The 22,655-nt window shown below is 40.1% G+C and overlaps 1 protein-coding gene across 18 annotated transcripts; it reads left to right on the forward strand.

Annotated features, from left to right (window-relative positions):
- The first annotated feature begins 4,009 nt into the window (after window positions 1–4,009).
- picalmb (phosphatidylinositol binding clathrin assembly protein b) lies at window positions 4,010–21,617 on the forward strand. 18 transcript variants are annotated; one of them, XM_020088420.2, is made up of 23 exons: window positions 4,010–5,429; window positions 8,416–8,558; window positions 8,726–8,801; window positions 8,903–9,005; window positions 9,350–9,443; window positions 9,568–9,679; window positions 9,798–9,904; window positions 10,318–10,359; window positions 12,073–12,158; window positions 12,316–12,439; window positions 12,535–12,668; window positions 13,350–13,450; window positions 13,585–13,737; window positions 14,046–14,129; window positions 15,611–15,703; window positions 15,918–16,028; window positions 16,477–16,593; window positions 16,694–16,724; window positions 16,827–16,926; window positions 17,067–17,126; window positions 18,278–18,430; window positions 18,766–18,871; window positions 20,160–21,617. In XM_020088420.2, exons 1-22 carry the CDS (start codon window positions 5,300–5,302, stop codon window positions 18,856–18,858), a joined length of 2,247 nt encoding a protein of 748 aa, XP_019943979.2. In that variant the 5' UTR covers window positions 4,010–5,299; the 3' UTR covers window positions 18,859–18,871; window positions 20,160–21,617. The 18 variants fall into 18 exon arrangements, with proteins under 18 accessions (XP_019943979.2, XP_019943980.2, XP_019943981.2 ...); XM_020088421.2 differs by having other exon boundaries at window positions 18,278–18,382; XM_020088422.2 differs by lacking the exon at window positions 18,766–18,871.
- The last annotated feature ends 1,038 nt before the right edge of the window (window positions 21,618–22,655 follow it).

The following is a 22,655-nucleotide window of genomic DNA, read 5'->3' on the forward strand; positions in this document are numbered from 1 at the left end:
TAAAGGGTCAAGGTCACTGGTAGCATAGCTGTACTACAACTTAATTGCCTCCATGCGGCTGTATATGTCCTTATAAGAAACCATTCAAACCGTATATGTTATATTTGTGCCACATCAACGGCATGGAATAAATACTGTTTGGCTCTTTCTGTCATTTAAAGATCCAGCACTGTCATTGAAAGTGTCTCAGCAGCACACCATCCGTCTCTCGTGTCTGAATTCAACCTTCGTCCATCATCTCAAGAAATAGCTCTCACCATCAGTTTAATTTCTTAAAGGGGCAAACAAATTCCTAGAGCACTGTGTTTTTTTGTGTAAATACAGGTGTATATAGACTATTTCCTCTGATTCATTAAAGCAACAATATTTTCTGTATATGGAATTGTCATTTCATCACAATGAGGGAACATATCATTCAGTGCAACGACATGCGGCTGATTGATCCGCGTGTCAACAGAGAATCACTCCAACAGTGATCAGGCTTCAGCTTCACTGTAAAATCAATTCGCTGTTTGTTGTTGATGTTTTCATGGAATTTGATAATGTTAATACAAATGATCGTTGAAGGCACGGCGGGTTTTTCTAGTAAAACCTGCTGTTAGAAAATAATGAGATGATTATGAGCAACACACCCTGAAGAAATAACTGTGAACTAATCCAATTTCTAATTTTTCTGGTGGTTTCGATCAATAAAAGTCTGTGTTTCTGTTTTTTGGGAATGATTTCATCTTTCTCTTGTAGTCCTTCCTTTAACAGAAATACAGAATACCTATGGTCAATAGTTATTGAGGCTCAGAAGTTGTTTGCAAGGTTTAAAATACTTCATTGCTCGACTGTTTTCATACAGTGTACTTTGGTGTAGATTCGGAATCAATAGTGTGTGAGTTGTTGGGGAGGCGGCACAGGGGCCACCTAGATGGTCAGTCCGGCCCTGTGCATCTCAGTTTAACTGTCACCTTCAGTTGGAGGTTCTTTTTACACAATTAACATTGTTTTCTTTTCAGCCTCTCAAATGCAAATACTTTAAAGTTTTTTATTCAACAGGACAGAAGCAATGTCAACTTGGACCTCTGGAAAGAATTAATAGCATTTATACATAATTAAAGAAAATAACTGTCAGATGTATTGATAGTGAAAATCGTTATTGGTTTCAACATTACTCTTGTGATGGATTTATACTTCCTCGCCCGATGTTTTCTCAGTGTTAATTACCTGATTTCATTTTGAGCAATTTTATAAAACCCAACTTTACAACAAATTAATGTAAATTTAAATAACTCTCATGACAATAGAGCGCTTCAATAAGACCGAGGCCATAAGCTGACATGATCATTTCTAACATCGTGCTTCATGTCTGCGATTGTTGGCAACATTTTTTCAAGATTTCTGTTTTTGGATTTTTAATACAGGTTTGTCCCTCAGAGCTCTAATATGGATTAAAAGTAACTCCGTGTTAACTGACCCAAGGCATGAGTGAAAATATATCGTACATTTCATTGTTTGAAAATAACTTTTTGGCAAATAAAATGAATACATACTCCCATATAAAACATAAGTCATTATCTCATGTGATGTAATGACAAGGCTTTATTGTCATCTCTGTATTGTTGCCTTCATCAAATGTGCAGATCTAGTTTGTGGCAATGAAGAGAATCATCTGAAAAAACACTTGAAGGAACAGAATAGTTTGTGATCATCATCATTACAGTGGTGAAATTTGGAGCTTAACTTAAAACTTTATTAAACACATTTATACCAATAATATCAACATATGTTTTTAGCTGGATTCTGTCTTTCAGAAAAACCATCCAACACATTTTAAACATCCAGACTCATCTGTGTATGAGCACATAGGAACATTATATGCTGGATTGTTGTTCCCCTCCCACCCATCACACAGTTGCCCTCCTCTAACTCATCTCCTGTGCTTCACACCGTTCACACTCATCCTGACTGTTGGCCTCACGTGTCAGTCTCAGATCCTGGCTCGGGGACATGGAGGCACCCGCTGGCCCCGGCTGGCCCCGGCTGCAGGTGTTTGCTATCCACTCACCACTCACCTGCCCCCGCCGATGAGGTAGAGCTGAAATCAAATATGAAGCTCTCACAGGCAGACAACTACCGTTCAGCACAAACAGGATCAGATGGCCGTATACACATGAAATTAATACATATGCTCAACCCATTACCATCCTTCTTATTTTACAAATCCCACCCGGCAAATGACCTATTTAAACTTGTGCTTTACTCATGTGCTTGTTTTTCAGTCACGTGACTTTATTTAAGATAAGACTGGAAATCTCACAAGCACACTGTTGATGATTTTCTTTATAATAATCCTTATTTTATGGTGATATGGCATTAGAATAATAGAAAATGCACTTTAAGGTTTTTTATGTTGCACAAAAATTGTCGTTATTCTTCACCCATCACACCATGAGTAACCCTTTGTTCATCTCTCCGGAGCTTTGTAAAGGTTTTCCACTGGTCGTTGTGCTCAGAGACTTATAACAGCACAGGACCAACCGCCGCACTCAGATCTGACCTGATACAGCCGACTCTATCTGATTGACTTGAAGCATCCGGACTCAACAAACACACAACTCAATCACGCAATCTGGGCTGCATCACAAAACCCGTGAGAGTGCGGCTGTAATCTGACGCTCCAGTTTTAACACAGGCGGGAAAGTGAAGCTCTCATCAAAGGCCCCTGCTGCGATCTGATCCTCACTGAGTGAATTTGTCAAAAGTAAGAAACCTCTTTTTATATATGACAGAAGAGGAGCAAATTGATAATGTACGTGGGGAAAAAAATTATCGGATGATGTAGTAATTATGTTCATTTTTTTTGCCACATATAATGTTAATGTTGATAAAGACTAAAAAGGATAAACATATACCTTAAAATAAAGAAAGTGGATTATATGAGAATCTCATTATAATGCACAAGTGATGCAGGTTATAAAGATATCTCAAGGTGATTTATTCTGAAATTGAAAATAAAATAACTAGTTGTGTTTTTTTGTGTTATATATTTGCAGAGACCTGTGCCTGTGCCTACTGTTGGGTTTTAAAACCTGTGAAAATTCCCAGGTGGGAAGAGAAAACAACAGGCCTGCATATTGTTTATGTATGAAACCCAACCCTGCATTAAGAGAACTGCATGTGAGGAGCACTATGTTCCCATCGCATGACCTTGTCAAGGATGTGACTCAGAGGGACTCACAGTTATTTTCAGTCCTATTACTGGACTGAAGAATCCAAACTTTTTTCTTTTTTGCTAAAAGCCTCAAGAATCACACCTGGAGTGTCACTGATTGAAAACAACAGATTGGGACAAATAAGAAACTGAGGGGGAAAAAATGGTTTGGTGTGAATCAGCAGTGAGATAACAGCCTATGTTGGTAAAAACTGTGAGGGAACAATCGGGGATCATTGTTCAGATTCCACTTCTGATTCTTAGATGTTCAGAGAAGTAAATACAAACTTAAATACAGCTTCTTTAAAACACAGATTATCATAATGAGGTCTGATGGTATATTCTCCTGAGTCGAGGGTAGTGGTCGACTTCAGGTTTGGAGATAATCGTGGCACTGTGCTGCCCCCCTGTGGTCTGTGTCCATGACTGAGATTTGTTTCCGGTACATAAATGTTATGTTTTATATATATAAGTATAAGTATATAAGTTTGATTAAATATTTAAATTTTGTTTTTGTTTATATTTAATATTCATATTGTCTATTGGAAAAAACAATGCATTACATTATATTGCTTTTTAGGTCTGTAAACTTCAGCAATTACAAACTCAGCTAAACTTTCATTTTCATTTGTATTGTAATTTCATTTGTATCAATCTTTCCATTTTAAGTTTTAATTACACATTTAATGTAGTAATCCACAAGTATTTTATACTTTCTACTTCTTAAATTTAAACTATAAGTAACAGTCACACACAAATTAAGATTCACATTTAAAAAAGATGACTTTGTAAAGATTAAACACTATTTGACATGATTCATTTTAGTTCTGACTCACTCAGTGACCAACATAACTAGTTACATAATAATGCTCATAATAATGAAATAATACTAAAAGTTTGTCCAGTTTGTAGGACTGTGAAAAACATGGTGGCCTGTGTAGAGAGGACCAGCTCCAGGTGTAAATATAAAGTATTTAAATAGAAAGGACCCATTCTAGGGTAAAGAAAACTACAATTCATACAATTTAGATGAAACACACTAGTGAAAACATCACTAGAATTATTTTATGTGCAATGTCTGTCAATGGATCTCTTTCTCACACAGTGGACCATTAAGTTAAACAGTCATTGAACTACATGAATGTGACCTGAGTGTGGGTTTGCTTTGCACAGATACAGAAGAAAACTTTTTACTTGTATACTTTGGGTACATTTCACAACATGTACTTTTACTTGATTGAAGACTTGGAATCAGTACTTGTACTTTGACTTGAGTAGTTTTTAACACAAGTATCTGTACCTCTACTGGAGTAAAGAATGTGTGTACCTGAACCACCTCTGGTTGTGTCACAGTGTGACACAGAGACTTGTCCTCTTGTCTGTCTCTGTGTCCTCAGGCTTCATCCTGCAGCGGATCCATTGGTGCATGTTAGAATCCCTCCAGCTGCGGTCAGCCCGTGTGCACCTACACTACAGCGGCTACAGGAAGCGTCTGCCTCGGGGTCTGCTGGGTTTGTGGTGTGTAGAATAAAACACAGACCCGCCATTTCCCCTGCTCGGTGGCGCTTTCGATCTTCCATAGCGCTTTAGCGGCGGCTGGAGGCGGAGGAGGTGCAGCGGCGGCAGCGGCTGGCGGCGACTGGCGGAGCGGCGGAGGACGGCGGGCGGGGAGGGGAGACGCAGGGATCCGGTGTTGCCACATCGGGATGAGAGCGAGACGCGGGGCCGGGTCGGATGAGTCAGCGAGTGGACCGAGCGGCCGCTGCAGCCCCGAAATCTGAATGAACCACATCGGAACCAGCGGCGCAAGAAAGAAACCTTCACTTTTTCTGTGACTGTTGTTAGTTTTCGGTTCTTTTATTCCTCCGCTGACAGACACGCAGGCTAGTTCTGATCCTAACGGGGGGGAGAAGGTGGTGGTCCGGCCAGGCTACTGCTGCTGCTGCTGCTGCTGCGGAGGTGGAGGTGGAGGAGGTGGAGGTTTCTCCCGTTTTCCGTTTTCTTTCTGAGGGTCACATTTAAAGATAAAGCGGGGGGGGGCCTAGCTTTACATTTTTATTTTAAAAAGTCTTGTTGGCACCGAGCGAGAGACGAGAGAAGATGTCGGGGCAGAGCATTACGGACCGGATCACCGCAGCCCAGCACAGTGTAACGGGATCCGCCGTTTCGAAAACGGTCTGCAAGGCCACCACACACGAGATAATGGGGCCGAAAAAGAAGCATTTGGACTGTGAGTATCCTCCACACGAGCACACGGTGGTTGCTGGAGGTGAAATCACGGCAGGTTCCTCCTTCTCCTTCATTGAAACACACAACAGGCTGATATATGGCGATGGTGGCGGCTACCAGGCCGCAAAGCCTCGGGACAGGCTACATGCTAGTGGCTGCTCATGTCTGGGAGATTATATTGTTTTTAACATCGAGGACAGGCCTTGTTGGCACAGCTACACATACTAAAGAAGGTTTTACACACCATACATTCTCAATTCATGGTTATAGTTATTATTTTTTAGCGTTTTGTCCTCAGTTGGTGCAAAACTAGCTTGTCTAGCTATCTGGTTTTGTCCCCCCTCTTGTCTTTCTTTTCCCTCATAGTCACCCTCTGACTTCCATCTCGACTACATACATGTTAGAAAATCATCATACACATGCAATGAAAACCCTTTATAAGTATGAGTAACAGGGTATTTACACCACTAGGCCCTGATCCAGCAACATTCACTGGGATGCTTTCAATCCAGTTCCCATCTTGATGGTGCACCTGCAGCCGGGGCAAGTGTCTGTCTCAGCCCAGTTCCCTGCACCTCACTGTGGGGATAGTAATGTGATACCTGCTGCTGTTGCTCCTGGAGGGGTCATGATGCTTCAGAGAACACTGTGAGGGCCACAAAGAAGGAGGATTATGGGTATGAGGGAATGAAACAGCTACATCCACACCCTGACGTAAGCATGAGTGCTTAAATCCTCATCTGATGCACTCATACTCAGAGAAAGTCAGTGTCTGGCTCTACTTAGAGATGCAGTGGTAGGTTTTCTTCATATCGATCCGTACTTGGAAATGCATGATGGCAGTAATGAAAGCGAGTTTTATGAAGGTTCTGCATCTTCAGACGACTTGAGTAACAGTTCCAGGAAAAAAGGTGTTTACTCTGCCCTCAGGCTCATTTTAATGATCTCTGAGATGGATTGTAACGGACACTGATTTTTGTGGCTGCTTGCAGCGATGTTGAAGTTGCAGGCTTCACACCTGTTGTAGTGCTACTCCGGTGACTCCCCTGAGGTGAGATGAGTGAAAGCCACCACGGCAGAGTGACACCCCCGTTGGCTCATCCACGAGAATGAAGTGTCTCGGCCTCCCAGCTCATAGAGAGTGACACACACTGCGTCCTCATGTTTCATGTTGCAGCATCAGGGAGGCTTCCTGGTTGGAGTGACAGGCAGGAGGAGGCAAACACAGCAGCAAGTTTGCTTTCTAAGTTTAAATGGAATCTTTAAGTGTTTTCTCCATGTCCCATTCTGACATAACAGAAGTGGGTATTTTTATATTATTCCGTGGTAAAATCTTGCTGTATTTTATAAGAGAGATGACGATTCTGGGAAGCCAGAGGAGACGAGTAGGTGGCTCAATTTCATAAAAAGAATCAGAGCTGCAAAGATTTTTCTTGATGTAATATGTATGTACATTTTTCTACAAAACCTTTTTATTACATTTAACAGAAGAAACCAATGTCTTGTCTGTTTGAGTTCTACAGTCACCCAAGAATTTGGCCTTAAAATACTTCAAAATGGGCAAAGCTGTTAGCTTAAGTGTCTCTCAAACAATTGAGACTAAAACAAACACAGTTACAAAAAATCTACATAGAGTTACGGGGAAGTAAAACAAACTCATAGAAAACAAACATAGAAAATACTGTAATGTATTGGTCAAGCAGAAACGTGAATGACAATATGATCGTACTACAGCATGTTACACTGTTGTCTCTACATTGATTTTTGTATATTGTAATTAATCACAGTGAAAAACAACCTTAGGAAAGAAAAGAATAACATTTTCAGAGCTAATTCTTAACTGAGAAATATATATAATGATTTCCTGCATTAAGTCACTTGAGGAAATAGTTTTTAAACAGAAGTGCACACATGGGTCATATACACACACAAGAGTTATAATGCTCTGGTGTTAACTCTCAGTTCAACGTCAACACTATGTCTCATGTCCATTGTGGCTGTTACATGAATTCCTCCTCCCCCTTCTTTTGTCCTCTCCATCTTCATCTTCTCTGGGAAGTTCAGCCACTCGTGCTGCTGCTGCTCTGGAAGGTTATCCTGTCCTACTTAAAGCCCCCCCACCTCTTGAAAAGTCAAATATAGGACAGAAAGGGAGGCCCAATCACCCCGTCTGTCTGATCGTTGCGGTGAATGGCAGGGTCGTTAGGGGCTGATGTTTTGGCTTCACTTATAGAAAATTGTTTCTATGTATACAGTCTAATATTTTAGGGAGTCAAAACTGGCAAATGACTAAATGTCTGTTTCTTTAAATAATTACAGAATATTTTAGTTTTTGGCCTCTGTGCTTGGTAAATAACTTAAGCAATTACAATGTTATCAGAACAGTCACAGAACGATTGTTTCAGCTCCAAATTAGTGCAGTTGTGTATAAGTAGTTTTCCACTTAACTGATTTTATCATGTGTTGCATTACACTGAAGGTTCCCAGCTTTTCTTGGAGGTACAAGGATCATTTGGGGAATACATTTTTAAAAGTAGTTGAAAATGTTTTTCCATTCAGCATCTCCAGTGCTGTTTTGATGGAACATTGCTTTGAAAAACATCAACTTGAACACAGTAATGAGAAGCAGTCGGTGAATAACAAGCTCAACATGAAGCCTTCATGAGTGATTCACAGTATGTCACATTATCCATGTCTAAGGATGAAAAGTATTCTTGGAAAATTTTAAATGTTTGGGAATAGTAGATTCATCAGACATATCAGCAAGCACTGTCCGTTAATCAGATTCCAGCACAGTCCAACACAAAGCATACAGACAAATATGTGACATAAATATCATCAGATATCATAAAACACACCAATGTCCATTATATATTTGATCCTGGCAGCACAATTTTACTTTGATTATCATTAATCTACTGTCTTTATTGATTTTCTTGATATGATTTCAACCACATGATCTTGTGAATTGGTCTTTTTTGTTTCAGACTTGATCCACTGCACCAACGAGATGAACGTGAACATTCCACAACTGGCCGACTCGCTGTTTGAGCGGACCACCAACACCAGCTGGGTGGTCGTATTCAAGTCACTTATCACCACACACCACCTCATGGTCTATGGCAACGAGGTGACGCTTCAGACACTGACACACCATTAACAAAGCAGCTAGACGTATTACAAACAATCAGAAATGACAAGAAAGTTGAATAATGTAACAGCGGAGTATGTGACTTTAAAATATTAATAATTAATTCTTTGGTCCTATTTTAAGTAACACATTTCTCCCACATGCAGCGTTTCGTCCAATACTTGGCTTCAAGGAATACACTTTTCAACCTCAGTAATTTTTTGGACAAAAGTGGGTTACAAGGTAACAATTTGATTCTGTCTGTTGTTATTTCTCATTTTACCATTTTCAAAAGAGATTATTCTTTCAAATCATTAAAGCCCCATCTGCATTTTTCTTCCTAGGCTATGACATGTCCACGTTTATCAGGAGGTATAGTCGATACCTGAACGAGAAAGCTGTTTCATACAGACAGGTTGCCTTTGACTTCACGAAAGTAAAACGCGGGTAAGAACACAAAAGTTTATAGATTCTGCAATTTATCGAACAATTTGCTGGTGACCTGTACAGGGTGTGACCTGCTTTTAACTTATCTAATGTAAATTTGTGAGTAAGTGTAATCTTTGTTTTTGGATGATGGGTCACACAAAACGAGACGTGGGAAAAAGCATATTTTTCCCATTTTAAAAACAAACCAGTCGATTGAGAAAATAGTGTAGAAAAAAGTGTTAGATTATTCTGTAATAAACGTGTTTAGTTGCAGTGCTACATTAGTGTGAGTCTGTTTATCAGTCATTAAGAGCCGCACTGTTTGCCTCTCTCTTCTCTAAAATCTCCATGTGTCCACACAGAGTGGATGGTGTAATGAGGACCATGAATACAGAGAAGCTGCTCAAGACAATCCCCATAATTCAGAACCAGATGGACGCCCTCCTTGATTTCAATGTGAGTTTAAGGGGAAGCCTCTGTATCTCTTCAGCACGAGTGTGGATTTTACTGAGGCTGCTGCAAACAACCTCATTATCTGTCAGCATTTAGATAAATATCTAGACTGATTGCTTTCCCTCAGGTTAACGCCAACGAGCTGACTAATGGAGTCATCAATGCAGCCTTCATGCTCCTCTTCAAAGACTCCATCAGGCTCTTTGCTGCTTATAATGAAGGCATTATCAACCTGCTTGGTAAGACCTTCAGTGATCACTGTGTTTTAACTCTCTTTGTCTCCTTTGGTTAATTTTGTTCCAATATGTTTCTCTATCCATTTGAATTTTAATAAAATCTTTGTTTGTCCCAAAACAGAGAAATACTTTGACATGAAGAAGACTCAGTGTAAAGAAGGTTTGGACATTTACAAGAAGTTTCTCACCCGAATGACCCGGATATCAGAGTTCCTCAAAGTAGCAGAGGTAATTTCCACTGAATATTTCTAGTTTTATGTTTCTCTACCTTAGTTTTAATTATTATGTTTTGGGGTTGTCCGTCCATCTGTTCCATTCTTTTGAACATATCTCACAAGTGCTTTAAAGGAATTTCTTCAAATTTGGTACAAATGTTTATATGAACTTAAAGATGAACAGAGTAGATTTCAGTGGTTAAAGGTTAAGGTCAGGGTGGCCTCATATTCTTGTGAATATATTTCAAGTTCTCAAAGATTAACTGTGACTTCATACAAGTATAGACTGAAACTGCACTGATTGGCAGAGGAGTACAACTGCTGTGCAATAATTCTAGTTTTACAGATGCTGTTGTGAATGAGATATTTGTCTGCCTGAAAGCAGCAGAGTTAAAATGTAACTTTCTTTGTTTTTCTTTCTAACAGCAAGTGGGCATTGATCGAGGTGACATTCCAGACCTTTCACAGGTAAGCAAAGACATCTGCAGACACAGGAATTTTGCTCTCAATAGGAAGTATTTCCTTTCTCTCTTTTTCTTACTTCCAGTTATAACTCCTCTTCTTTTCATCTGCGTTGTCTTTGTCCAGCTAGTTTATATTACATCCAGCACAGATATGTTTTTTAAATCTAGACATGTTGCATGATTTCCTTCTCGAGTGCATGTTTGCCAGAGGAGGTGGTCGTCTTCTGCTGTTTCTTCTTCTTCTGCCTCTCCTCCTTTTCTTCTGAGCCTTACCTTCTTCTTCTCCTCCTTCTTTCTACAGTAAATAAAGGTGTAAAGTCCACATTTAGTGTTTTGCAATAAATCTGCACAGTGACAGTTAGATGTTTACTGCTTAAAAATAAGATGCACATATTATTGTGCTGGTCTGTAGGGACCAATTTTATATTAGTGTTTAACCCCAGAGAGCTGCAGCTAAAATGCATCCCCCCCTCTAACTGTCACCACCTTTATATTCTGTATTTTTCCTTTATCTTTCCACTTTAGTTCACAGTTTGTGTAAGTACTATCATTTCACTCTTCTTCTATATCCGTGACTTGCCTCAGTGTTGTCTTTTTGCATGCCTCTGCTCTGAATCTGTCTCCTAACATCGTGGTGAAAAAACAGTTGAAGGAAAAAACACTTGCTGTGGTAAAATCCTGTTCATATTGTCATGGTCATTTTATCGAGGTGTGAAAAAGTAGACTGTTTATAAAGATGGGCCTACTTCCTCCCTTTGTACAAAAATGAAGCCAAAATATCTCAAACATGGGTGCTGACATCTTTTGAGTTTGTTTGGAGCCAGAGGTCCTCTTCAGACCTGGTATTAAAATGCTTAATGCGTCCCCTGTGATTTGATCACACTTCCTCGCTCTATATGCAAATAATCATGTACTTCACTTGTGTTCATGAAGACCAGATAATGTTGGTTTAACCCCGAGTTTACAGATATGTCCGATGACAATCTATGTGTTGGTGAAAGAAGGAGAGCGAGTGGAGTCAGGAGGGCCTAAATGAATGAATCTTGTGCAGCTGTGCTTTGAAGAAAGACTTTTAAACCAAAAAAAAAAAAAAAAACATTGATCTGATGATCAGTGATGTCTGGACTCTGAGAAACTTTAAAATATGTTGAATTCATTGTGAAGCTGTAGCAAGTCCTTCATATGTGGCCCAGGACGGATTTGCAGGTGTTAATACCAGGTTTGAGCCATGATGAGAATTACCTAAACCAGTTTTGGGGAGGGGGAGGAGCCACCAGGGGTGATCCAGATGTTTTGGCATGCGTCATGGCATCCACTTTTATACTCAGTCTATGTGTAAGATCCAGTGTAGCTCATCTACTGTGAAATGGCTGCCCTGTTGTGCTTAGACATGACCAATTCAACAACAGACAGGTTGTTGAACGTGATGTGGTGCAGTACATCATCCCACACAGATGTCGCTCTCATCCAAAGTAGCTTCTCGGCTGGAATGCAGTCATTGATCAGTGGTGGGAAACTAAAGCACAAAGCTGATAGTTCACCTTCACCAAGAGCAATAGTAAAGGGGGAAAGACATGAATTGACATCAGGGATTTTGGCAGCAGTGTTTTCTGCTCTATCTTGGTTGCCCACCACTGTCCATTTTGGTCTTGATGTTCATGCAGACTACGTTTTCTGAGTCTCAGGAACTCGCTGATTTTGTTTTCTGTCACGACAGGCTCCAAGTAGTCTCCTTGAAGCTCTGGAGCAGCACTTGGCCTCTTTAGAGGGCAAAAAAGTCAAAGACTCCACTGCAGCCAGCAGGTTCGTTAATCACTATTTCTGAATCCCTTTCATCTTCTTCCCTGAGTCTCAGGGTCTGTCTTTTGTTTCCATCTATATTGCTGGGCGATAAGTGTTATGAGTTCAGTAAAAGCTTTGCCTGTGCTGCATTGAGTGTGAATTTGTTTTTGCCCTGCAGGGCCAGCACTCTGTCAAATGCAGTGTCATCGCTGGCCAGCACGGGGATGTCGTTCACTAAAGTGGATGAGCGGGAGAAGCAGGCAGCTCTCGAAGAGGAACAGGCTCGACTCAAAGCACTGAAGGTTAGCGTGCTATTTAAGAAAGAAAAACATTTAAACGTTTATATAGAATAAAGAATCTTGTGGCATGTATATTTAATATTGAATCTCTTACATAGGAACAAAGGCTGAAAGAGCTCTCCAAGAGGCCGTCCTTTGCCACCACTGATACGTCGCCTATCTCCACCACTGGGGGCACAATCAGCACAGCACCAGCCATCGACCTCTTCTCTACACCCAGCTGCTCAAATGGGTACCTCTTAGTTCTACAAAATATCCTCTGTATAATTTTAAAAGGCAGGAAAGAGGATTTGGGAGTTTATCTCTCCCTACTTCTTTTGATCTATTTCCATTTCATCAGCTTTAAGATTAGAAGAATCATGTTTTTCCTCACTGTTTTCTCTATGTTGGTAGGACCTAGTTGATTAATCAGTTAGTCGCTTTAAAATTAATATGAAATAACTTAAATAACTTGTTGGACCTTCTCAAATGTGAGAACAGATTGTTTGTTTGTCTAGCATGATACTGAACTGGGTTTTGGACTGACGATCATTCAGAACAAGCATTTTAAGGATTTCAGCTTGAGCTCAGGGAAATCATGACAGACATTTCTCACTATTTCCTGATATTTTACAGGCTTAATGGGTTAGTTGTTGAATCCTCACACAACTTTGATCAACTGTACTTTAAACACACAAACTCCTCTGACGCTCTGTTTATGTAGATAGAAGAAAGAAATTGAAAAAGAGTACATTTTCTAATGAGTTCCTGCAAAAGTGTGATTTAAAAACGACATGGCTACTGATAACAAAAACATTTAGCACCTTTGCGTTTTTTTTACCATAACTCTAAACGGTTACCTCTTTTAAAGCCTTTGCACAAACAGGAGTATTTTTAAAATTATAGAACCATTTCACATTCTTTCTGCTCCCAGTGCCGTGAAGATGGAGAGTGACCTGTTTGACCTGCAGTCGACCTTCCAGCCGTCCATGCAGTCCGGTTCAACAGGGCTTCCAGTGGCCACAGCATGGGCAGGTGAGCAGCTTATGTGTTTTCTGGCAGCTCTGCATGCTCTCCTACTCTTGTTGTTGTCTGACTCTGACACCCACCTGTTCCTTTCCACTCTTCTGTCTTCTTCTTTTCTTTTTCTCTTGACTCCACCTGCCTAGATCCTTTCACCTCTGCTGAAGCTGGAGATGATTCCATGCCAAACCTCAACCCTTTCCTCTCAAAACTCGTTGTCGATGCCACTCACTTACCTGTCGTGTCTTCAGACGGTGTTAGCTTTTCCTCTATGACATCTGGTCATGAAATGTTTGGTGGTAACGACTCATTTTTGTTTCTCCTCCTAATGTCTCGTTGCTCTACTTCATTTCTCTGTAGTTGCGTATGCTCATGTTTAGTTTGCATGTTACTGTGCTGCAGTAGTTTGAATGTGATTATCTGTCTTTGCTCATAAACCAAACTTTATCTCCTCTCCTCCACTGTAGTGACTATAAGCCCATGTTGCTTTACAGCCATTCTTCATCCTCTCTTTTAATGAATAGTTTGGTGTTGTATTGTAAAGACAAATAGAACTTTTAACGTGAAACCTGTTTTTCTTTTACCAACACTATGTTTGATTCTCCAGATCGTTACAATCCCTTTACTGACACAAACTCAACTGTTTCAACCAATTACAAACGCACAGTGCGGATAGAACCCTCCGTCTCAGGTACTATGATGGCTCACCATCGCAGCCTATGTTTCCCGAACCCTGGCAAACATAGGGTCCAGTGAAAACAACCCCAGGGCCATTGTTTTTGATGATAGAAATGTTGAAATAAACTAAGATTAATGGAAGAGTTTGACATTTTTGGGAAATACTGTATGCTTTGATTTATTGATACCACTCTTATGTTTTTTAAATATGATAATAGCATAAAAACTGGAAACATGGGGAAATGGTTTGTCTGGCTCTGTCCAAAGGTAAAATAAATATTTTCCTACCTGCACCTCTAAAGCTTGGTAATTATAGCTTATTTGTTTGAAGAACTGTAAAAATAACATGCTGCAGTAGAACAGTGGGTTATGCACAGGACAGCAATATATCTTAGCCAGGATCAGAGTACATATATAATTACTGCAAACATTTGTAGCCAGAGTTCGTGCAGTTGTGATTGTGGGAGTCAGTAGCAGTAGCGAGGTCCTCTTGACTTTTAGTCTCAGCTGTTCATCATGACATTTTACCCCGATTTTATAGCACCAGATAACTAATTAAAACCAATTGAATTGTAAACATCTTTGAGGAAAAATATGTTATATGTATTTTGACTTTGTAGTCCTTTCCCATCCACTAACATGGAGAAGGAGAGGTTTATGAACTTTATTGCAGCCAGACCCGAGGTGGTGATTGAGATGCTTTGTACAGCAACAAAGTCAAGGCAACCATTAAATAATTAATCTAATTTCCCCTTGACCTCATCCTCTGAAGAAAAGCAAATGTCAGTTAGAGGAACTTTCTCCCCAGGGAGCGTTCATCAAACCTCTTGGAGGAAAAGCCCCTTCTGAGATTGTTTTGGGTCATTTAGAAGTGCTGGCAGGTGTATTTTTGTTTCCTTAGGCAGTCTCGTCCAAAAAAATGTTGTTCGTGGCTCAACCATTGCCAGACCTCAATGTGACGCTATCCTGTCTGACAGCAAAGTGCACTGGCCAATTAATTGCTTCCAAGTCCACAAATGGCTGTTTACCTCAATGCAGAGTTACTGTGTTTCTGACGACAAGCCTTCAAATTTATGGATCTAACGGATCTCATTCCTTCACCAGTGCAGTTAACACAGGACTGTTTTCACATTATTTCCACTTCACCTAGCCTCATGTTTATTGCACTGACAGGACAGTGGTATCAATATTCTTTTTTGGACAGTAAGCGAATAACCGTATTTCCCAAAATGTTGTGTTTCCAAATGTTCCTGAAGTATTCCTTCAATCCCTGCCTCAGGATAACTATAAGCACTACTTTATCCTTTGACAACTCTTAAACTCTGTTAAACACTTACTATTCAACAGCTACAAAAGTGTAATATTTCCGCTGACTTCTTCCTACCTGTCATTTCCAACCTGTCTCTCTGGCGTGGCCTTGAAATACCTTCTCCCTTTGCTCTCTGTCTTCCTCTCTTTCTCTTCATTGTCTTCCTGCTTCCTGTGGTGTGTCAGACTCCTTCTGTGGTCCAGTGCCCATTGCCCAGCACCTCCCACACCAGGCTCCCTTCCCCTCTGAGCCCTCTACTGTAGCAGGTCTATTCAGAGGTACTGAAGCACATTCAGCTGCAGATTAATACTCCTGTGGAGAGACGCTTGTGGTATTCGGCAGAAGCATCCAGTGCTTGCTATATGGACTCTGTACTTACAGTGCAGGAACCTAACATCTGCAGAAACCTAACGTCTTCGCAGTGGTTTCCAGTAATTTCACATTTTGTGATTCTTGAACTGCATCTGTCCTTTTCCCTCTTCTCTTATGAAGAATATTCAACGCCACAGGCGCCTCCGCAACAGCCAACAGGGGGACTCCAAGTGGACTTTGAGTCCGTTTTTGGAGCCAAAGCCTCAGGCAGCAACAGTATCAATTCTGATGGTGAGGATTTATAAAATAAGTAAACATGGAATACCTGCACCAAAGGTTTCTGTTTTTTATACCTCTGCCAAGGACGTTAAGTCACCTCTGTACATATGTTTGTTGGTTGGTTTGTAAGCAAAATTAGACCAAAACCAGTAAGTTTTGATTGGAAAAAGAACATAATCTTCTTGGCAGAGTTTTTTACTGAGCACTAATACACATTTTATTGTTAAGACAGCTGATCATGTACATTGATGAAGCTAAATTTTTTTTCTTTTCCATCGAAAGGCCAAATATACTTGGTTTACTATCCTGTAGTAGGAAAAATAAAAGCTGCAAATCCAAGAATCAGCAAACATTCGTCATGTTTGAAAAAATGACCAACACTATTGCTCCGTTATGAAAACATTCCACAATTAATTTTCTGTCAGTCGATGAATCATCGTAGCTGTAATTGTCTGGTCAGATATTACCGGGGGCATCCTGAAACCAACCCTCGCCGGTTCCAACCAGCCATGCTGTCAGCAGCCAGAGAAGCTGGTGTCAGATGACCTTGACTCCTCCCTGGCTAACCTTGTCGGCAGTGAGTTTGCTGCTTTGCTTTAAGCTGCACTAATTAACATGAGTTCATTAACGGGAAAAAAACCGACATTCAACAACTCTTGTTTGAATTTTCTTTTCAGACCTCGGCATTGGAAACGGCACGATGAAGAAGTAAGTGGTGGATCGACGCTCAGTGTTCAGAAACAGAAGCAGCATCTCCGTGTTTCAGGCCACTCACACGCTGGTGCTAACATCATCTGTGTTAATCTGCAGTGACATTCACTGGAGCCAGCCAGGGGAGAAGAGGATGACCGGCGGCACCAACTGGCAGCCAAAGGCGGCACCGTCCACGACCTGGAACCCCGTCTCCATGGTGATGCACACAGATCTTTCACTGTAGAGCTGTACTTGTTTCTTGTTGTCATTTCTTGCTGTTTTGCACGCATTTGGTGTTACTAATTTGTGTTCATTTGTGTTATTGATTCTAACTTGTCTATTTGCGTCTCTTCTTAGCCACAGTCAATCATGGCCTTCCCTGCCACCACACCCACAGGCATGATGGGATATGGCATGGTCAGTATTTCAGCAGAAGTACAGTATGTGTAGATTTAGTAGCATCTTGGCTTCTGTTCACTCCTCTTCTATTGAGATGTAACAAAAAGGAACCGATTTTATTTAACACTTGATGTTGACACAGGTCATGTGTGGCAGCCGCTCAGGGGCTCTGGACCCCACATGAGCCCTAAAAGCCCACGTTTACTGTGAATCGCTTGAGTTTTGGCAGAACAATCCAAACTCAAGGTCTAAGTTCTTTTTTCCTGTCCTCATCAGGGGACTGACTGTCTGTGCAGTTGTTATGGAGAAGTTATTATTTTGAATCATTTCACTGATGAAGACCTTGCAATACAGTTGAAAGCATAATGGGATTGTTTTCCCAAACAATATTTTCAATGTCAAAATGATCTTTCATCTTAAGTTTATATTGTGCTCAAATTCCATGTATCTGGGGTTTCAGGTCTGTAGGTGGCAAACCGCAAATTGTTGCCTTGGGACCTCTTGATATTTAACATATGCAGCCGGGCTTTACGTTCTGACCTGCCTCTTATGAATAAGATAGTTATTTAAATGCACTTTTTCAATTATGGATACTCTTAAGTTTTGTAAATTCAATGAACACTGGAGAGTTCTAAATCGTTTTCATCTTAAGCACACTGCTGTAAAATGTTTTTATTTCTGATTTTTAAATAAGAAGTTTTCCATTGATTTTCATTTAGCACTGTTGTCTTGTTGCTCCATCCATGATTTCATGTCCTATAATTACATATGCTGCTTTATTTTTAGAGACCTCATAGTTCATTCAGCAGCAGTTCTGGAGCTTGTGATCAAACATGAACACATGAGCCTCATCAGTAGATCAAGTTTATCATGTCGTCATACAATGTCAACATGAATGAGATGTCCTGAAAAACTGGTGGAGGAAGTATTCCCAAAAAATTGACAAAATTTACTAAATAAACATGAGTAAGACTTAAGTAATAATTTATTTGAAATATACTTAAATTATTAAAAGTAACAAGTAGAAATGAACCTGAATTTTCTTTTCAGACCTCGGCATTTTGAAATATACTTAAATTATTACATTAACCTGAATTTTACTTGGTCAAGTGTTTTTGAACCTACACATTTAATAACTGAACTCTACTCTGATCTCTGTGTAACTGCAGCCTCCACAAATGGGCTCTATGGGCATGATGAATCCACCCACCATGATGTACAGCCAGCCTGTGATGAGGCCACCCAACCCCTTTGGCTCTGTGTCCAGTGCCCAGGTGGGTGCACGACAGACTGACTACTGCACAGAGCCAATGCCCAGTGAAGTCAGTATCTATTTGCGCAATTATCAGGTTGAGTAAATACTGTAGGTGTATCCATCGTGCTGTGACGTGTACCATAGTTAGTCAGTGTGAATACTGCTGCAGATGATTACAGTTTGAACTATGGACCCTTCACTCTCTGGAGCTGAAAGGAACAAAACTGTGAATCATCTTCCTCGTTCTCTGAGTCCCTGTTTTTCCCCTAACTACTTTTTATTAACCCGTATCTTTCATACATCACAGCTTTTCCAAACTAAACTCATCCCCCTACAGTCTCTGTACTAACTCTCTGACTTCTCCTGTGGTCCTCCTACTTCCTGTATTTCTTCCTGAAATAGCCCTCCGCAGCCTCTAGTCCTTCCAGCCAGAGTCCTCTCCGAGCCCCTGGACAGGACCCGTTTGCACACCTCTCTCTCAAGGATTTCTTGTAGAGCATCTCTTTAGGTACAGCATGCTCGTTGCTTGCGGATGCACCAGCATGCATTGCATGCCCAGTGCTACTGCCCCTTTGTTGTTCACATGCTGATGTCTTAGTGTTATGATTAGATGCTGTGTGTATTATCTATTATGCGTAATCTTGGCCTGTGATGCTTGGATGTTCGTTTTGACAGATTTATCATCTTCATCATGTTCTTCCACTGTCATCACATGTTACTTAACCACGTCTACAGCTTGTGGCCATTGTTTAGTTTAACTAAATTGGCCGTTCACAAAGCTCTGTTACAAAGTTACTGTTTTTAGAAGGGTGTTGGCAGCAGATTTGCCATTGATATTCATACTAATTTTCTAATGGGAAAACAACTGTAGACAAAAGTAATATTTAATTTCTGACCTCATTTTACCTGCTGAGGTGAGAGCTGTAGTAGCTTTAGTAACAGTGATACAGTAAAGCTGGGCTCAGACTACAGGAGTTTTGGGTGGATTTAACCCTGATTCTGTCCCAGAGACTCAGAGGAGAAATCTGTTCTCGAACCTTGGTCGGTACCATTGTTCGCTCCAGATTATCTGATTAGTGTGAGGTTTTACAGAGCCAAACTTTGTAAAGAACCAAACTGCTCTCAGAATTGTCGGGCCCATCCAAACATCCAAAATCGGGATGATTACGTTGGTACTTTCTAAGCTAACAGCTGACAGACTATTTTCTCATCCAGACTTAATAAACCTTCTGCTTTTGTTTATTAACATCTGTCACTCCACGACACTCTCCATTTGTTTACATCTGCTTCCTCATGAGGTCACGTGAGAGGTGCAAGGTGGTGCATTGCTGGCTCTGGACCAAAAATCCTATAAATGTCCTGTAGTGTGTGATTCAGTGTGTGCCACTATTTCCTAATCTTGTAGTCTGGGTGTGTTTAAGATTATAGTGAAGAATATCTGTGAAGATTATCCTTAAATTTGTGACGCAAAACAGTTTTAAAAAATCTTGTTGCCAGAGCCCAGCATAGACCAGGTTTCTGTTTGTGCATCACTGCATGTTCTTACAGCTATAAGTAAAATAATTTGAGACAGAAGAAAAATTTAAAACATCATGATTCTCAGCTAATTTGTTTCTACAAGAAAAAAACATTTCAGATTTTTTTAAGCGTAATTATGGACATCAGATGCTGAATCAACCAAAAGTTAAAATGTACAAAGTTGTTCAGAGGAGGAGTTGCGTGCACGGTCAACTGATGTATTTTAATATATTATTTAATGTACATTTTTGCTAACATTTGTCTGTTGCTCTTTGCAGATGCAGTTCATGTAATTTTGAAGAAAAGTGTCTCTCGGAAGATGAAGCAATTAGCAGCAAAGCTTTGTCCTCGTTGCAGTCTAACTCTTCAAAGAAAAATTCACACACACCCAAATACAGACATGTCAAGAACATAATGGTGCAACGACTTGTCAGAAACCATGGTAACCATGTCCAAATGACGTTTGGCGATAGCTCACACCCATTAATCTTTAACATGTCCGAGACGTCGAGTGATGCTGCTGTCTAACCCCCCTTAAGAGGATTCTTTATCAATTTTACAGTGTAATCTGTAAAGATAGTGAATGGGTGCTGAGAAACTTTGATGTTATGTATTTGGAAACACTGTGGTTGGATGTAAAGGCTCGATGTTCAGCGGGGGAGGCGGTGGAAGTGAAAGGAGAGCGCTCCTTCCCTTTCTTGATCCGATCATCAGTCATCCATTCCCTACAGTTATTTAACTGTCACTAAGTAGTGATGCTAATGACGTTTACACCTGTTCAGTTCTTGTCTTTTTTACCGTGTTTACAGTAGACATTCCTTGTGTGTTGTTTGTATTTATTTATGATTATTGGTTTAAGATTGGGGAAAATAATGATGATAATGTAAAATCTAGAGTACATTGAACACCTGTGGGAGTGCTTCAGCATTAAACAAGGATCTCTGACCATCATGGAGAGGTAGAGTTAAAAAATAACTATTATATAAATTACACCTATTAAGCAGAATCATAGAGCACTAAATATTCTGAGTTTTGTGTTTAAGTTTTTTTTTTTTTATTTACTAGATGAAAGATTTCACAATTTCCATTGTACTTAAAGTGCAGGGGTTAGAGTATGAGTCAGTAAATGTGATATAGTCGGTTCTGTGCCTAGGGTTTTTTGCAATGGATCAGTTTCCTGAAACACTTCATCCATGAATCTGAAGCGTCGCACTGGGTGGTGGGCTCCATTTGCTTTAAGCTTGGCATGCCGTTGACTCACTGACCGTATTCAAGGCTGCCTTTACTCTGAATGTGAACGAGTTGTCTTCATGTTGCACACATCTTTCCACACTACAGTTCCTCAGCAGGAGATGGGGAGAGGGCAGGGTACGATGGACAGAGTGTGTCTGCTTGCTGGATAGCTAGTCGCCACGCTAACGGGGAAAAGGGAGTCACGGATTTGATGTAAATTAATTGTATAAAAAAAGATCCAGAGGTGCGGTTGTGGAGTGGAGGAGCGCTGTTGATCGGCGCTCTATGTATATAAAAAAAAAACCTGACTGTTCTTTGAGTGCTAAAGTGAAAGATGTATGAAATATGAAAGCAATTCAATCAAATTTGACTCTACCTAAGTTTGATTCAGGATATTCTCTGCGTTTGTCTCCGCAGATATTTTCTTTATGTAATTAGAACGTGTAGCAGACAATGACTGAAGTCTTTTCTTTCTTTTACAAATAAAGAGCAGCTTCCACAAACTGTTGTATTTTTTGTTCTTCATCGAGGTGAAAGTCACGACGTGTAGTTAAATTGTGAGTTAAAAGGTATTGAAGCTCATGAAGGTTTTGCTGATACTTGATTAAGCTCATGTCAACACAAGTTATTTCGCCATTGTATCAAGTGCAGGTGTGTCTCAGCTCTCGCTAATGGATCTTGAACAGTGAACCTCGTCAAATAGAACATGGTTCAATAGAATTTTTGATTATATACAAATTAAACAAGTTATTTGAATATTCAAACAATACATGGAATAATCTAGGCTGCGAAATGTCAAGATGGATCACGTCTACAGATCTTATGTCATTTGATATAAAACTTTACGTGTTGCTGTATTATATCACATACTGACACATGGAAAACATCCTTGGGTCTCTTGAAAGGCGCTTTATGAATTACAGTTACAATTTAATCCAAACAACCTTCCTCGGTTGGTTCCTTTAACGGCCACAAAATACTTACATTCAAATTAAAAAACTAATCACAGATTGGATTTTTTTTTTTTTTACAATATACATTTTATTTTACATTTATAACAAATTAAAGCTGGATACTTTAAAGAATACATAAAAAGGAACAAAAATTAAACAAGCACACTAAACAGTGGCTCAGATTCATACATACAGAGTCGGAATGATAATCTGGGAAACCCAGATAAAGAGGGCAGAAAAAAGAACAAATAAGTAAATAATTCAAGAATACCCCTGCAACATGATGGCAGAGACCTGAGGACCTTCATAGTTATAGTTAATAGGGTTCCCAGATTGTGTAGAATTGCTCTGTTTTCATATTCACTGTATATGTAAGGTACTCTCATGGCACCAAGTCTAGAAGCACTTTCCACCAGCCCTCAAAGGTTCTTGGTTCATGAATCCATCGTAGTAAAATGTTCTTCCCTGCAGAAAAGGCAAGATGCAATATAATCTCTAATTGCTTTTGTTAATAAACTGCTTGGGCGTCACAGACTGATACTTAAAACCATGCCTGCAATTTTGGAGACCAAGGTTATGTTCGTTAGG

Source organism: Paralichthys olivaceus, chromosome 11 (assembly GCF_024713975.1).
Source record: "Paralichthys olivaceus isolate ysfri-2021 chromosome 11, ASM2471397v2, whole genome shotgun sequence".
Lineage (NCBI taxonomy): Eukaryota > Metazoa > Chordata > Actinopteri > Pleuronectiformes > Paralichthyidae > Paralichthys > Paralichthys olivaceus.

What these genes read in the sequence shown, in the direction of transcription:
- picalmb (XM_020088420.2), top strand. Translation starts at nt 5,300, where the DNA reads ATGTCGGGGCAGAGCATTACGGACCGGATCACCGCAGCCCAGCACAGT. An exon ending in AGGCATTATCAACCTGCTTG is followed by an intron (nt 9,680 to 9,797) that starts GTAAGACCTTCA and finishes GTCCCAAAACAG; the next exon opens with AGAAATACTTTGACATGAAG. An exon ending in GACTCCACTGCAGCCAGCAG is followed by an intron (nt 12,159 to 12,315) that starts GTTCGTTAATCA and finishes TTTGCCCTGCAG; the next exon opens with GGCCAGCACTCTGTCAAATG.